Source organism: Crinia signifera, chromosome 9 (assembly GCF_055691185.1).
Source record: "Crinia signifera chromosome 9, ASM5569118v1, whole genome shotgun sequence".
NCBI lineage: Eukaryota > Metazoa > Chordata > Amphibia > Anura > Myobatrachidae > Crinia > Crinia signifera.
The window spans coordinates 8,142,188-8,156,821 of NC_139225.1; the positions used below are offsets into that span (position 1 = coordinate 8,142,188).

General features: G+C 49.3%; 1 protein-coding gene across 1 annotated transcript in view; it reads left to right on the forward strand.

Moving 5' to 3' along the window:
- Positions 1 to 10,416: 10,416 nt before the first annotated feature.
- Positions 10,417 to 14,634, forward strand: part of PSMB7 (proteasome 20S subunit beta 7) — a 49,842-nt gene continuing 45,624 nt past the window's right edge. Inside the window, exons 1-2 of the mRNA XM_083160998.1 lie at positions 10,417 to 10,575; positions 13,510 to 13,603. Coding sequence (XP_083017124.1) covers positions 10,514 to 10,575; positions 13,510 to 13,603 — 156 coding nt within the window. The 5' untranslated portion in view covers positions 10,417 to 10,513. The remainder of the gene's footprint in view (positions 10,576 to 13,509; positions 13,604 to 14,634) is intronic.

The following is a 14,634-nucleotide window of genomic DNA, read 5'->3' on the forward strand; positions in this document are numbered from 1 at the left end:
AAAGTGGGGGGTAATTTGTTTAATATATTCTCACGCTGCGACATAGAAAATATACAGGCTACCATATTCGCTTGCACATAAATACTAAATTATTACTTAAAATGAAATTTTAATTCTCCTTCATTTGCTGCGAATAGTCAATTTTGCAGCATATCTGTAGTTTACTTCTTTATATAATAGATGACACTTTTAAACATTGATGTGATTAAGGCCTCACATTGTAACTTTAAGTCGGAAAAAAAAGCTAAAGAATCTGAGCAAATATAATGTCACAATATGGCATTTGTGCACACAGAAAAGCAGGGAGCTTGTAGCTAGTGTTTTCTTGCTGAAGGCAATAGTTTAGTAGGGACCATTAAAGGACTCTCAAGGGACCGTAGACCAGAATAACAGAATCTTTTTTGACAATTGCTGTGAGAACAGCTTTGCCGCTGATAGCTTACACTACCGGTGGACAGCAAAAGTTCCAGCAGGAAACCTTCAGATCCAGATAGTGCAAGACGTGTTTCTAGAACAACTTTGTACAACTTTGCAGTTTTGAATAATACAGTCTCTGTTTAACATCAAAGCCCAGATGCAGTACGACAAAAACAGCGGAATGTTATTTTAAAACTACTGTCTGGAGGATAAACAAAAATGACTTAAGCTTGCGACATAAATCCTACTGTGTGGGTCAACTGAATGCCAAGATGCCTGATTGTCAATATCACCATCTACATCAGGGCTGGGCAACTGCGGCCCTCCAGATGTTGAGGAACTACACATCCCAGCATGCCTTGCATCAGTTTCAGCATGGCCACATAGCAAAACTAATGCAAAGCATCCTGGGATGTGTAGTTCCTCAACATCTGGAGGGCCGCAATTGCCCAGCCCTGATCTACATAGTAACATTGTGCCTGATTCTAGTTCACTCTTTCTGACAAAATCCTTCTTAGATGGACAAAACCATGTGCACTGCAGGTGGGGCAGATGTAACTTGTGCAGAGAGAATTCGATTTGGGAGGGGTTTTACGTCAAAGTGAGATCTATATTGCAGTGTAAATATAAAGCAGCCAGTATTTACCCTGCACAGAAACAAAATGACTCACCCAAATCCAATTAACTCTCTCTGCACATTTTACATCTGCCCCCCCTGCAGTGCACATGGTTTTGTCTATCTGAGAAGGAATTTGCCTCTAAGAGTGAACTAGAATAAGGGCCATTGTGCCTGATTCAGAACTGCGCATGCGTATTGGCCACAATGTGCGTGCGTGACGCCCGGCTGTGATCATGTCCCGCAACTTTTTCTGTTCGGCGGCGTATGCCTGGTGATTGACATGCAGTGGGGGTGGTAACGGGGGTCAGTTTTTTTGGGGAGTGCTAAGAAAAACTCTGAGCTTGCTGAATAAAAAGTGTAGGGAGTGACAGGGAAAATGCAGGCGTGCCGAATACTGTGAGTGGAGGGTTTGTGATGTCATCAGCAGCCCGGATGTGCCTGGTGTTCATCGCAGCACTGAGTAAGTCCTGGGCTACACGGCGCCTGCGATGACCTGATACTGTGAGTGGAGGGTTTGTGATGTCATCAGCAGCCCGGATGTGCCTGGTGTTCATCGCAGCACTGAGTAAGTCCTGGGCTGCACAGCGCCTGCGATGACCTGATACTGTGAGTGGAGGGTTTGTGATGTCATCAGCAGCCCGGATGTGCCTGGTGTTCATCGCAGCACTGAGTAAGTCCTGGGCTGCACAGCGCCTGCGATGACCTGATACTGTGAGTGGAGGGTTTGTGATGTCATCAGCAGCCCGGATGTGCCTGGTGTTCATCGCAGCACTGAGTAAGTCCTGGGCTACACGGCGCCTGCGATGACCAGATACTGTGAGTGGAGGGTTTGTGATGTCATCAGCAGCCCGGATGTGCCTGGTGTTCATCGCAGCACTGAGTAAGTCCTGGGCTGCACGGCGCCTGCGATGACCTGATACTGTGAGTGGAGGGTTTGTGATGTCATCAGCAGCCCGGATGTGCCTGGTGTTCATCGCAGCACTGAGTAAGTCCTGGGCTGCACGGCGCCTGCGATGACCAGATACTGTGAGTGGAGGGTTTGTGATGTCATCAGCAGCCCGGATGTGCCTGGTGTTCATCACAGCACTGAGTAAGTCCTGGGCTACACGGCGCCTGCGATGACCTGAGCCCAGCGTAAAAATCATTTGATGGTGAGCCTGTTACAAAGGATTTTGGACATATTTGCACGGGTGGGAAAGGATGTGCATCCGTACATCACATTAATTCATAAGGCGGCATTTCCAAGGAGCAGGACGGCAGCGTAACAGATCACTGGCTGCTGCAAATAGCTCTGAATCGGTAACATAGTTAATGAGGTTGACAAAAGATGTCTGTCCAATGAGTTTAGCCTATATTTTAGAATAGAGCTATGGGGCTGATTCAGACCATACGTATGGGTCCGAATTCGGCCCCGTTTACAATGGTGGGGGATCTGCGCATGCGTGTATGTGCGGAACCCCTGTGCAAACGCCTTTGGTGAGTATCACACTTACGGTGATGCCATTTGGACCTTGAGGCAATACTGAGGGCATTACGAGCAGGGCACTACTGGGGCATTATGGCATTATGTGTGAGGCAGTACTGGGGGCATTATGTCTATGCAGTATGGGGGTCAATATATGTGAGGCACTACTGGGGGCATTATGAGCGAGGCACTACTGGGGGCATTATGAGCGAGGCACTACTGGGGGCATTATGAGCGAGGCACTACTGGGGGCATTATGAGCGAGGCACTACTGTGGGCATTATGAGCGAGGCACTACTGGGGGCATTACGAGCGAGGCACTACTGTGGGCATTACGAGCGAGGCACTACTGGGGTATTATGGCATTATGTGTGAGGCAGTACTGGGGGCATTATGTCTATGCAGTATGGAGGTCAATATATGTGAGGCACTACTGGGGGCATTATAAGCAAGGCACTACTGGGGGAATTATGAGTGAGGCACTACTGGGGGCATTATGAGCGAGGCACTACTGTGGGCATTATGAGCGAGGCACTACTGGGGGCATTATGAGCGAGGCACTACTGGGGGCATTATGAGCGAGGCACTACTGGGGGCATTATGAGCGAGGCACTACTAGGGGCATTATGAGCGAGGCACTACTGGGGGCATTATGAGGGAGGCACTACTGTGGGTATTATGAGCGAGGCACTACTGGGGGCAATATAAGCAAGTGTCACTAGTGGGGAAGTAGCTAACCAGTGTCACTCGTCCCACACATAAACTTGCGGCATTTCCAAATTATATTCAAGACTTGTTAAATAGAGTGGACAGTAAAGGGGGAATTAGTAAATGGTATAACTACATTATAGACCTCTATTCACCCTCAAAGCTGAAAGCCATGTCCGCGTGGGAATCAGACCTTTCCTGCTCAATATCAGATGAAGACTGGCAGAGGGTGTTCCATGCATGCTTATATCATATATCCAAATGTATGACTTATATCATATATCCAAATGTATGACTTATATCATATATCCAAATGTATGACTCAGGGGGATGGGGGAGAGTGATATCGAGGAGAGTGACAGTGGGGGATGGGGGGAGAGTGATAGCAGGGAGAGTGACAGTGGAGGATGGGGGAGAGTGAAAGCAAGGAGAGTGACAGTGGATGATGGGGGAGAGTGACAGCGGGGAGAGTGACAGTGGGGGATGGGGGAGAGTGACAGCGGGGGATGGGGGAGAGTGACAGTAGGGACATAGGGCTGAAGCATTACGCTAGTACATGCATAGTGAAGTTTCAAGTACAGTGCCAGGGTCTCCTGCATCTCTGTGGCTTGGCTAGAACGGTCAGTTTTTATGGCATTATGGTGTGTCACATTGTGTAATGGGCATTGCGGTGGGTGGCATATTGTGTAATGGGCATTGCGGTTTGTGGCATATGCAATGGGCATTGCAGTGTGTAGCATAATGTGTAACGGGCATTACGGTGTGTCACATTGTGTAATGGGCATTGCGGTGGGTGGCATATTGTGTAATAGGCATTGCCGTGTGTGGCATATGCAATGGGCATTGCAGTGTGTGGCATAATGTGTAACGGGCATTACGGTGTGTCACATTGTGTAATGGGCATTGCGATGTGTGGCATAATGTGTAATAGGCATTGCCGTGTGTGGCATATGCAATGGGCATTGCAGTGTGTGGCATAATGTGTAACGGGCATTACGGTGTGTCACATTGTGTAATGGGCATTGCGATGTGTGGCATAATGTGTAATGGGCATTTCCGTGTGTGGCATATGTAATGTGCATTGTGGTGTGTGGCATAATGTGTAACGGGCATTACGGTGTGTCACATTGTGTAATGGGCATTTCGATGTGTGGCATAATGTGTAATGGGCATTGCCGTGTGTGGCATATGTAATGGGCATTGCAGTGTGTGGCATAATGTGTAAAGGGCATTACGGTGTGTCACATTGTGTAATGGGCATTTCGATGTGTGGCATAATGTGTAATGGGCATTGCCGTGTGTGGCATATGTAATGTGCATTGTGGTGTGTGGCATATTGTGTAATGGGCATTACAGTGTGTCACATTGTGTAACGGGCATTGCGATGTGGCATAATGTGTAATGGGCATTGCCGTTTGTGGCATATGCAATGGGCATTGCAGTGTGTGGCATAATGTGTAACGGGCATTACGGTGTGTCACATTGTGTAATGGGCATTGCGATGTGTGGCATAATGTGTAATGGGCATTGCCGTGTGTGGCAAATGTAATGTGCATTGTGGTGTGTGGCATATTGTGTAATGGGCATTACAGTGTGTCACATTGTGTAACAGGCATTGCGATGTGGCATAATGTGTAATGGGCATTGCCGTGTGTGGCATATGTAATGGGCATTGTGGTGTGTGGCATATTGTGTAATGGGCATTGCAGTGTGTCACATTGTGTAACGGGCATTGCGATGTGGCATAATGTGTAATGGGCATTGCCGTGTGTGGCATATGTAATGGGCATTGTAATGTGTGGCATATTGTGTAATGGGCATTGCAGTGTGTGGCATAATGTATAATGATCATTACAGTGTGTCACATTGTGTAATGGGCATTGTGATGTGGCATAATGTGTAATGGACATTACGGTGTGTGGCATAATGTTTTAGGGACCATTACGATGGGTGACATTGTTAATGGGCATTGCAGTGTGTGGCATTTTTGTAAAGGGCATTATCCCTTGAAACGAGCGCGCAAATACATTTTTGGAAATGTGCGCATTCTTTATTAAAATATCTATTGGTGGGGCATATTTGTACTGTTAACACTGGGAGCCATATTGTCTAGAAACAGCCCTGTTTGTTTCACCAGAATGCTATGGGGGGTGGGGGGCAGATAACTTTTTTGGCGTGGGGAGCAAATTTTACATAGTTACGTCACTGGTCACCAAGCCAACTGTTCTTCTGCATGGACAATCTGAACACCTGGACTGTTTGGGTGCCTTGAGGACAGAGTTTGCGAAATCCTGATCTTGGAAATCCAGGAACCAGAAAAAATGGCTACACATTGTATTTTGTACTGTACGTGATCCTTATGCATCTGAGGAATCCAACACTTTGGTATCCCAATAACTAAGATAAGGGATAAGGATTAGGTCTTGAGATTACTACAGTATATATTGGTTTTAATTAGGTTCTTGACATTGCATGCAGTGAAAAACCACGTCGGCCTTTTGACTGTCGACCTAGACACTGTCAAACTAATGACCCAGGGTTGCCGACCCTCCCGGAATGTCCATGAGATTCCCGGAATCCTGGGACATCTCACGGACTCCCGGAAGAGGACCCTTTTCTCCCGCAGCTTCCGCGTGTTTACTCTCTAGGTACCGGACGTGAGGACTGAGGCAGATGACGCCGCCCGGCAGAAAGAAGTGGACAGAAGGCGGCAAGTGACTTTCTCCTGACCGTGCAGAGATCGAGATCCTCAGCTGTCACCGTGGAGACCAGTTAGCGCTTCCCAGTGACTCTGACTCGGGGCTGGGCTGGAGGCTGCTTTCTGCCTGGTGCAGGCTGCTGGGCGGTGGCTGCTCCCTGCGTGCTGGCAGGTACGTGACGTGCAGAAGAGTTACTGTATGCATATGCATACAGTAACAGCGCTGAGGTCATGGGTTCTATCCCCACCATGTGTTATATATACGGGGCAGTACGGACGGTGTAATGGTTAGCATTACTGCCTGACATCACTGAGGTCATGGGTTCTATCCCCACCATGTGTTATATATACGGGGCAGTACGGGCGGTGTAATGGTTACATTACTGCCTCACAGTGTTGAGGTCATGGGTTCTATCCCAACCATGTGTTATATATACGGGGCAGTACGGACGGTGTAATGGTTAGCATTACTGCCTCACAGCACTGAGGTCATGGGTTCTATCCCCACCATGTGTTATATATACGGGGCAGTACGGATGGTGTAATGGTTAGCATTACTGCCTCACAGCGCTGAGGTCATGGGTTCTATCCCAACCATGTGTTATATATACGGGGCAGTACGGATGGTGTAATGGTTACATTACTGCCTCAAAGCACTGAGGTCATGGGTTCGATCCCCACCATGTGTTATATATACGGGGCAGTACTGATGGTGTAATGGTTACATTACTGCATCACAGCACTGAGGTCATGGGTTCTATCCCCACCATGGCTCTAACTGTGTGGAGTTTGTATATTCTCCCCGTGCTTGCGTGGGTTTCCTCCGGGTACTCCGGTTTCCTCCCACAAACCAAAAATATACTGGTAGGTCAATTGGCTCTTAACAAAAATTAACCCTAGAATGTCTGTGTGTGCGTGTACATGTGGTAGGGAATATAGATTGTAAGCTCCACTGGGGCAGGGACTGATGTAAATGTTCAAATATCCTCTGTACAGCGCTGCAGAATATGTGTGTGCTATATAAGAAACTTATAATAAATAATAAATATAAACGGTACTTCTGTAGTTTCACGGAGCCGGAAGTAACAGAAACTTGGCAGCCTGCCAGAGGCTCGCGTGCCGCTCTAGCTACAGTGCTATAGTGTAACGTGATGTAGCGTAGCGCTGCACGTGCCACTCTAGTTGAAATCTAATGAAGTGTAAAAAGGAGACAAAAGGGGCTAAACGGGGCTTATAAATCGCACACCGCTACCACAGGGGGTGTCCCCAATGTAGACGCTAACTTATTTTGCGCTTTTAGCGTGTCAATTCACACTCCCGGCACTTCAGGCTTAGACGCGCGCTACGCAGTTTGCATAGTCAGTCAGTCAGCTGTAGCCCTGTACGAGACGCTGAGGTGAATAATGGCAGTGGCAAGTCTCTGTATGGCAATGGAGCGTCTGACGTTATTTAACCTGCCACAGACGGAGGAGGAGGCTGTGGCTTTCTTGCAGGCCCGCCAGTTCCTGCCACAGACCATGACCTGCCCCAATGGCCACCCCATGAAGCTCAGCATAAAGGAGCACATGTGGCGCTGCCACATTCGGAGCTGCAGAAAAAAAGTCAGCGTCAGGTCAGCTCAATGGTTCAGGGGATCTCACCTCACCTTCGTGACCCTGATCAGATTTGTATATTGCTGGGCAGAAGAGCTGACCAGCATGAAATTTTGTGACAAGCAGCTCAACATCTGCCAAAAAACTGCTGTCCTATACAGCAATCTAATAAGGGAGGCCTGCACGCTGGACCTGCTGGCACAGCCTCATCGGCGAATCGGAGGCCCGGGGCAGATTGTCGAGGTAGACGAAAGCCTCTACGTAAAAAGAAAGAGCAACGTCGGACGGCTCCTGCCCCAGCAGTGGGTATTCGGGGGAATATCTAGGGAGTCCGGCCAGTGCTTTATCACTGCGGTGGAGCGGCGGGATACGGCCACCCTGATGGCCGCCATCGAGGCCCATGTGGAACCGGGCACTACTGTCTTCACAGACTGCTGGAGGGCGTACAATACCCAGCAACTCCAGCAGTCCGGTTATGTTCACGGAAAGGTGAACCACAAATACCACTTCGTCGACCCGGCCACTGGGGTGCACACTCAGAATGTGGAGTACTCTGGGGCAGCTGCAAGTGGCGTAATAAACGCCAGAGGGGTACCGCACGCCATCACCTCGATTCCTACCTCCAGGAATTTATGTGGAGGCAGAGTTTAGGCGCCCAGGACCCCTTCCATCGTATTTGGCACGCTCTGACCCTGCTCCCCCTGGTCGAGAAGGAGAATGCTGGCGGTGATGTCGACACAGTAGGTCCTTCCGGCGGTGATGTCGACACAGCAGGTCCGTCCTCTGAAAATGCTGGCGGTGACGTAGACGCCGAAGTTCCTTCCTGCTCTACTGATTAAATCATGACTTTTAAATTATTGTTGGACTTTTTATTGTGCTGATTATTTCATGTCATTGATTCATTTATATTCTACAGTTATGTTGAATTTCAACAAAAAAAAAAGTAAAATTTCACTTGAATTTCAACAAAAAAAAAAGTTAACAGTTGCCGAAAATGTCGTCTTCACTGTCTCAGGTGTGTGAGTGTGCAGGTGTGAATGTGTTCCTGAATCAGCCCCACTATCCTTGCCCACCGGAAGCGTGGCGAGCGCAGCGGTACGCGTCCTACGACCTTTTCATACCCCCACTATCCACGTCGGCGTGGAGTTGAGAATAGATTAGTGTGGCGAGCGCAGCGAGCCACCGAGCCCGAAGCGTGGCGACCGCAGCGAGCCCCGCGAGGGGACGCTGACACCTGTGAAGCCCGCGAGGGGACGCGGATACCTTCAAAGCTATCCGCGTCCCCTCGCGGGCTTCACAGGTGTCAGCGTCCCCTCGCCACGCTTCGGGCTCGGTGGCTCGCTGCGCTCGCCACACTAATCTATTCTCAACTCCACGCCGACGTGGATAGTGGGGGTATGAAAAGGTCGTAGGACGCGTACCGCCGCCCCTCGCGGGGCTCGCTGCGCTCGCCAGGCTTCGGGTGGGCGAGGATAGTGGGATTTACACGGTCGACAGCTGTTGCGTCGACTAGTGCCACTGTGGACGGGTTTTAATAGTGTTCCCCTAAACCCAGCTAAATTTAGATGCTTTTGCGTCTAAATTTAGATGTACCCCTACACCCAACTAAATCCAGACGCTTTAGCGTCTAAATTTAGATGCCCCACCACCTTTGCGGCTCCCAGGGAGCCTAGATTCAGACGTCTAAATCCAGACTTCCCCGCATCTTAGCGGCCAGCAGGGTGCCGCCTGGATTCAGAGGCTTTTGCGCCTAAATCCAGGCGCCACCCTCCTTCTTAGCGGCTTGCAAGGCGCCTGGATTCAGAGGGTTTTGCGCCTAAATCCAGACGCCCCCCTCCTTCTTAGCGGCTTGCAGGGAGTGTGAATCCAGGCGCATTAGCGCCTAGATCTAGACTGCAAGCCATTGAATTTAGCGTGTACATGGGGGACACAGTAGTGTGCTGGGGTGTGTACTTTACAAGCCCCGGCACGTCAGCGTTGTGCCCGGGGTGTGTCCACTTGCCCCCGTTGTTGTCAGCGGTGCCGAGGCGCTGCCTATTTCACTGTGGAACTACAAGTACCACAGTGACCTGCCAGCGCCTGGGCAGCGCGCTGCTGCTGCTGCCCGGCCGCTACACTGTTTACGTAGCTGTCAGTACAGCTAGAGCGGTGCGAGCACACTCTGTCTGAGCTAGAGCGGCACGCGCACGGTTAATCAGAGCCTCTGGCAGTCTGCCAAGTTTCTGAGCCAGAGTGTGCGCGCGGCGGCGCCGTGAAACTACAGAAGTACCACATAAACTAATCCGCGTCCCTTCGCGGGGCTCGCTACGCTCGCCAGGCTTCGGGCTCGGTGGCTCGCTGCTCTCGCCACACTATATAAAATCAACTCCATGTGTAGGGGATAGTGGGGGTATGAACAGGTACAAAATCACACCAAATCACATCGCATCGCATGCAATTTATCTGCCGCCGTGAAACGAAACAAGTACCCATAAGGGAGATTTTCGTATATTTTTTTCAGAGTTACCTGGTCCCCTGGCAATGCAAGTCTCGCCCCTGGCAATGCTAGGCCCGCCCCCTGGCAACACAAGTCCCGCCCCCTGGCAACGCCAAGCCCGGACCCTGGCCCTACTTTTCTCCCTGAAATTATTTTTCAAAAGTAGGCAACCCTGTAATGACCTGTCGAACTAATGACCTTTCGACCTAGAACCATGTCGACCTTTTCCCATGTCGACCTAGTATTTACACACTATTTTGCGCCCGAAATTCTGGTATTAATTTTCGAATTAGAACACATTTGAAACCATCAGAGAGGTCCGAACTACAATACCCGTGAGCCCTACAGGGCCTTTTAGCTTAGGAAGCGGCTGCAGTGCATGACGGTACTTGTAGTCCCCTGATGCCCCCGTGCGCTGCATGTGTGACTTTGCATGTTGGATAACTTTATTGACTAGAACAGAGACCGCAGCAGGGGCGGAAGCTGTCACGGCCTTTCTCTCCCGCCGGCACCGGAAGTTCTGCTGTTCTCAGGAAAGATGGCAGCTGTGACTGTGCGATCTGCTCCTGTCGGCGGGTTTGAGTTCGGGAACTGCCGGAGGTGAGTTGAGAGGGTATCGGTACTGGGGTGAGTAGCGGGTGGGTACGGTGGAGTAGGCATGAATCCGGCGCCGGTGTATGGTAAGAGAGCGGGCGCCGGCGTGACTTGGCGTGGCTGTACCACTGAGCCCTGGCAGCACTGCAGCTGGAGAGTGTGCCAGCCAAGACCAGTGCCATAGAGCAGTGGGTAGGTGAGGGTACTCTGATACTGTGTAGGGCTGGCTAGGGGATATTAGCATGCAGCCATTATAAGTGAACAACTAGGTGATAGTGTATCAATGCCTTACAAAACTCTATGGAGCCTGGGCACAGCTGAATGAGCATTCACAAACCAGCATACAATGGTGGCAAGCATCCAATACCCATATTAAATGCATAGCTGCCTCCCCTCCTGCATTCTGCAGGAGACTCCCTGACATGGCAATCTCCCTCTCTCCCTCATTAGTCTAGCAATCTCCCTCATGTCACATAGCCCACATTACACTGTTACATCATAGTTACCCCCCTGCATTCTCTCCCTCATTAGTCTAGCAATCTCCCTCATGTCACCTAGCCCACATTACACTGTTACACCATAGTTACCTCCCCTCCTGCATTCGAATCCCTGACATAGCAGCAATCTCCCTCTCTCCCTCATTAGTCTAGCAATCTCCCTCATGTCACCTAGCCCACATTACTGTTACACCATAGTTACCTCCCCTCCTGCATTCGAATCCCTGACATAGCAGCAATCTCCCTCTCTCCCTCATTAGTCTAGCAATCTCCCTCATGTCACCTAGCCCACATTACACTGTTACACCATAGTTACCCCCCTGCATTCTGCAGGAGACTCCCTGACATAGCAGCAATCTCCCTCATTAGTCTAGCAATCTCTCTCATGTCACCTAGCCCACATTACACTGTTACCTCCCCTCCTGCATTCTGCAGGAGACTCCCTGACATAGCAGCAATCTCCCTCTCCCTACAGCCTGTGTAGGGTACAAAATCAGGTTTCGCTGCTGGCGTTGCAACAGCACCTTGCACTGTAAACTTGAGGCAGTTGATCGTTGCTGCCAGATACTTTCGGTACTTGTTTCCTGGCAGGGCGCCCAGTTTTCTTACATACGCTACCGTAGCAAAATTGCATTGCATCTCATGGGGCATTATAATGCCATGCAATTTTTTTTCTTTAATGTAATTTATTCACTGCTCTGTTGGCCCCCGGGGGATTGCATTGCATCTCCCGAAAAATTGCATGAGATTTTATAGGGTGCGATGCCATGCCATTAGCTATACACTTGTATGGTATACAATGAGGTTTCACTGACCCCCCCACCACACACACACTATCCACGCCACCCCTAAGCGTGGCGAACCCCGCAAGGGGTGGCGGAACGCGTCCTCCCGACCTTTTCATACCCCCACTATTCACGTCAGCGTGAAGTTGTTAGTATATAGTGTGGCGAGTGCAGTGGAATACATGTAAAGTAATCTGCGGGGCTCGCTGCGCTCGCCACACTATATAAGATCAACTCGACGTGGATAGTTGGTGTATGAAAAGGTCGGGAGGACGTGTTCCGCCGCCGCTCGCCATGCTTCGGGGTGGTGTGTATAGTGGGAGGGTCAGTGAAACCTCATTGTATGTCATACAAGTGTATAGCTAATGGCATGGCAACGCACCCTATAAAATCTCATACAATTTTTCGGGAGGTGCAATGCAATCCCCTAGGGCCAACAGAGCAGTAAAAAAATTACATAAAAAAATCGCATTGCATCGCATCACATGGCACTATAATGGCCCATGAGATGCAATGCGATTTTGTTACGGAGAATAGTCCTCTACACTTAAGGCCCCCATACATAGAGCCCACTTGTCCTAAGGACAAGTCTGACCCAATTCTCCTCCGAGCCGCCCGGCAGCTCCCCGGGAGGCTCACATACGATTAGGACTTGAGTTGCCATTTTTTACATGTAAAAAAAAAATAACACGGAGCTGCAGGGCGGTGAGGAGCAGTGGGGGCGGGCAGCGGCGGCTCTCAAATGAGTGGCCGGCTGGGGAGGAAGGAGTGGGGCAGCAGCGCTAATCAGAGGACTCGCTGTGTCCAGCGCCGCGGCGGGCAGCGGCGGCTATTACATCTTCAAAATAGCATGTCAAATGACTCTCCGGCTTTTGATTGGCTGAGAGAGAGCACTCTCAGCCAATCAGCGGCCGCAGAGGGAGGCCACTGATTGGCTGAGTGCTCTATCTCAGCCAATCATTAGCCGGGCAATCATTTGACATGCTATTTTAAATTTGTAATTGCCGCGGCTGCTGCCCGCCCGCTACGGCGCTGGAGTGGACACTGATCATCATTCTGGTCACCGCCGCCCGCCCCACCGATTGCCGGATCTTATGTCCCGCCGGTCCGACCCCTAGGGCCGGGTCCGATACGCACGGTACCGCGCATCGGACCCGACGCCATGTCATGGAGAAACGATTTGGTCCGATTTAATGAGCCGATTGATCGCAATCGGCCGAAATCGGACCAAATCGTCTCGATGTATGCCCACCTTTACAGTGTACTGGGCGTCCTGCTGGGAAACAAGTACCATACTTTCTTATGCAAAATGCTCCATAGTCCAAGTGTTCCAATGGATGAGAGCTCTGGGTAATGTTTGCTTTGAGCAGGAGATTATTTTGATTATTTTAGATAGTGCAAGTAAATAAATTTTCAAAAAACAATTGTAACAACTGTACAAATTTTCTTTCCATTGAAAGAGTATACATTGATCATTGTACTAGTTTATTATGCAAACTACAATGTAACCATGCTTTGTAGCTGTTACATACTGTTCCTTTGTACGGCGCTGCAAACACTTGCGGTACCTTATAAATAAAATTATAATAATAATAGTGGCTGTAAAAACTGCCAAAGTCTGTAAATATTTCTGACTTTAAGTGTTCATTAATCCACAGAAATGCTCTTCTGGAAAAGGAGTTTGTGCAGAAAGGACATAAGCTCCCTGCAGCTCGCAAGACGGGGACCACAATTGCTGGAATTGTGTTCAAGGTACGTTTCTGAATCTTTGAACACTACTAAAATCTTTTTGTTTGTTTAGCCCAAATTCCACAAACGTTCAATGTATACAATAATTATGATCTTAAGCATAGCTGAATAACATACTATGGTATAAATTTACGAGGTTTTCTAAAAACTAAAGGAAAATATGATGTTGCTCAAAGCAGATTTTGTATCATTTCTTTATTGCATCCTAGAAAATGCTTGAACAGTGATGGCTAACCTTGACGCTCTAGCTGTTGGTGAACTACACATCCCAGCGTGCCCTGCATCAGTTTTAGCATGGCCAAATAGTAAAACTGTAGCAGGGCATGCTGGGATGTGTAGTTCAACAACAGCTGGAGTGTCAAGGTTAGCCATCACTGTTATAGAATCTGGTTGCTATGGCAGCATCCAGATAGATACTGATTGGTTGCTGTCGGCAGCATCATGTCTCTTAATTTTTAGACGCTTCAGTAAATTTACTCCTAATAATACGACTGAAAAGAGAAAATAATGTAAAATGTTTCCATAGAACGATAAAACTGTAGAAGTGTTTAAACATGATCATACAGTGTATTTGCATATTAGCAAGTGCTAAGTAGGACAGATTATTTTCAAGAGAGTATTGAATTCCAACCTCAGAATGGTTACTCAGAGGGGACCCACCTCCCCCCATGTTCTTTCATATGAAAGCCGTGCCGTTTTCTCGTCTGAGCGGCTGTCAGCATTAAAGCTGCCCAGTGTGTACAGGGCAGTGGTGAGCGCTGCTGCGCGCTCCCGCGTCATCCTTGCCGGCCGCCGCTTGTCTGCTGGTATTATCGGCAGATGAGCGGCTTTGTGGACAGCTTTCCATAGCGCTACGCTATGGAAAGCCGTCTGTCCCCGCAGACAGCGCCGGGGGCAGGGGGAAAGCGGCTCAGTGTGTATGCACTGAGTGGTTTTCTCCCCAGTGATGACAGCAGTCATCGCTGTCCATACATGCTGTGCAAAATCGCCTAGTGTGTATCAACTTTTATTCTGACTTGTACTGAGCTAACGTA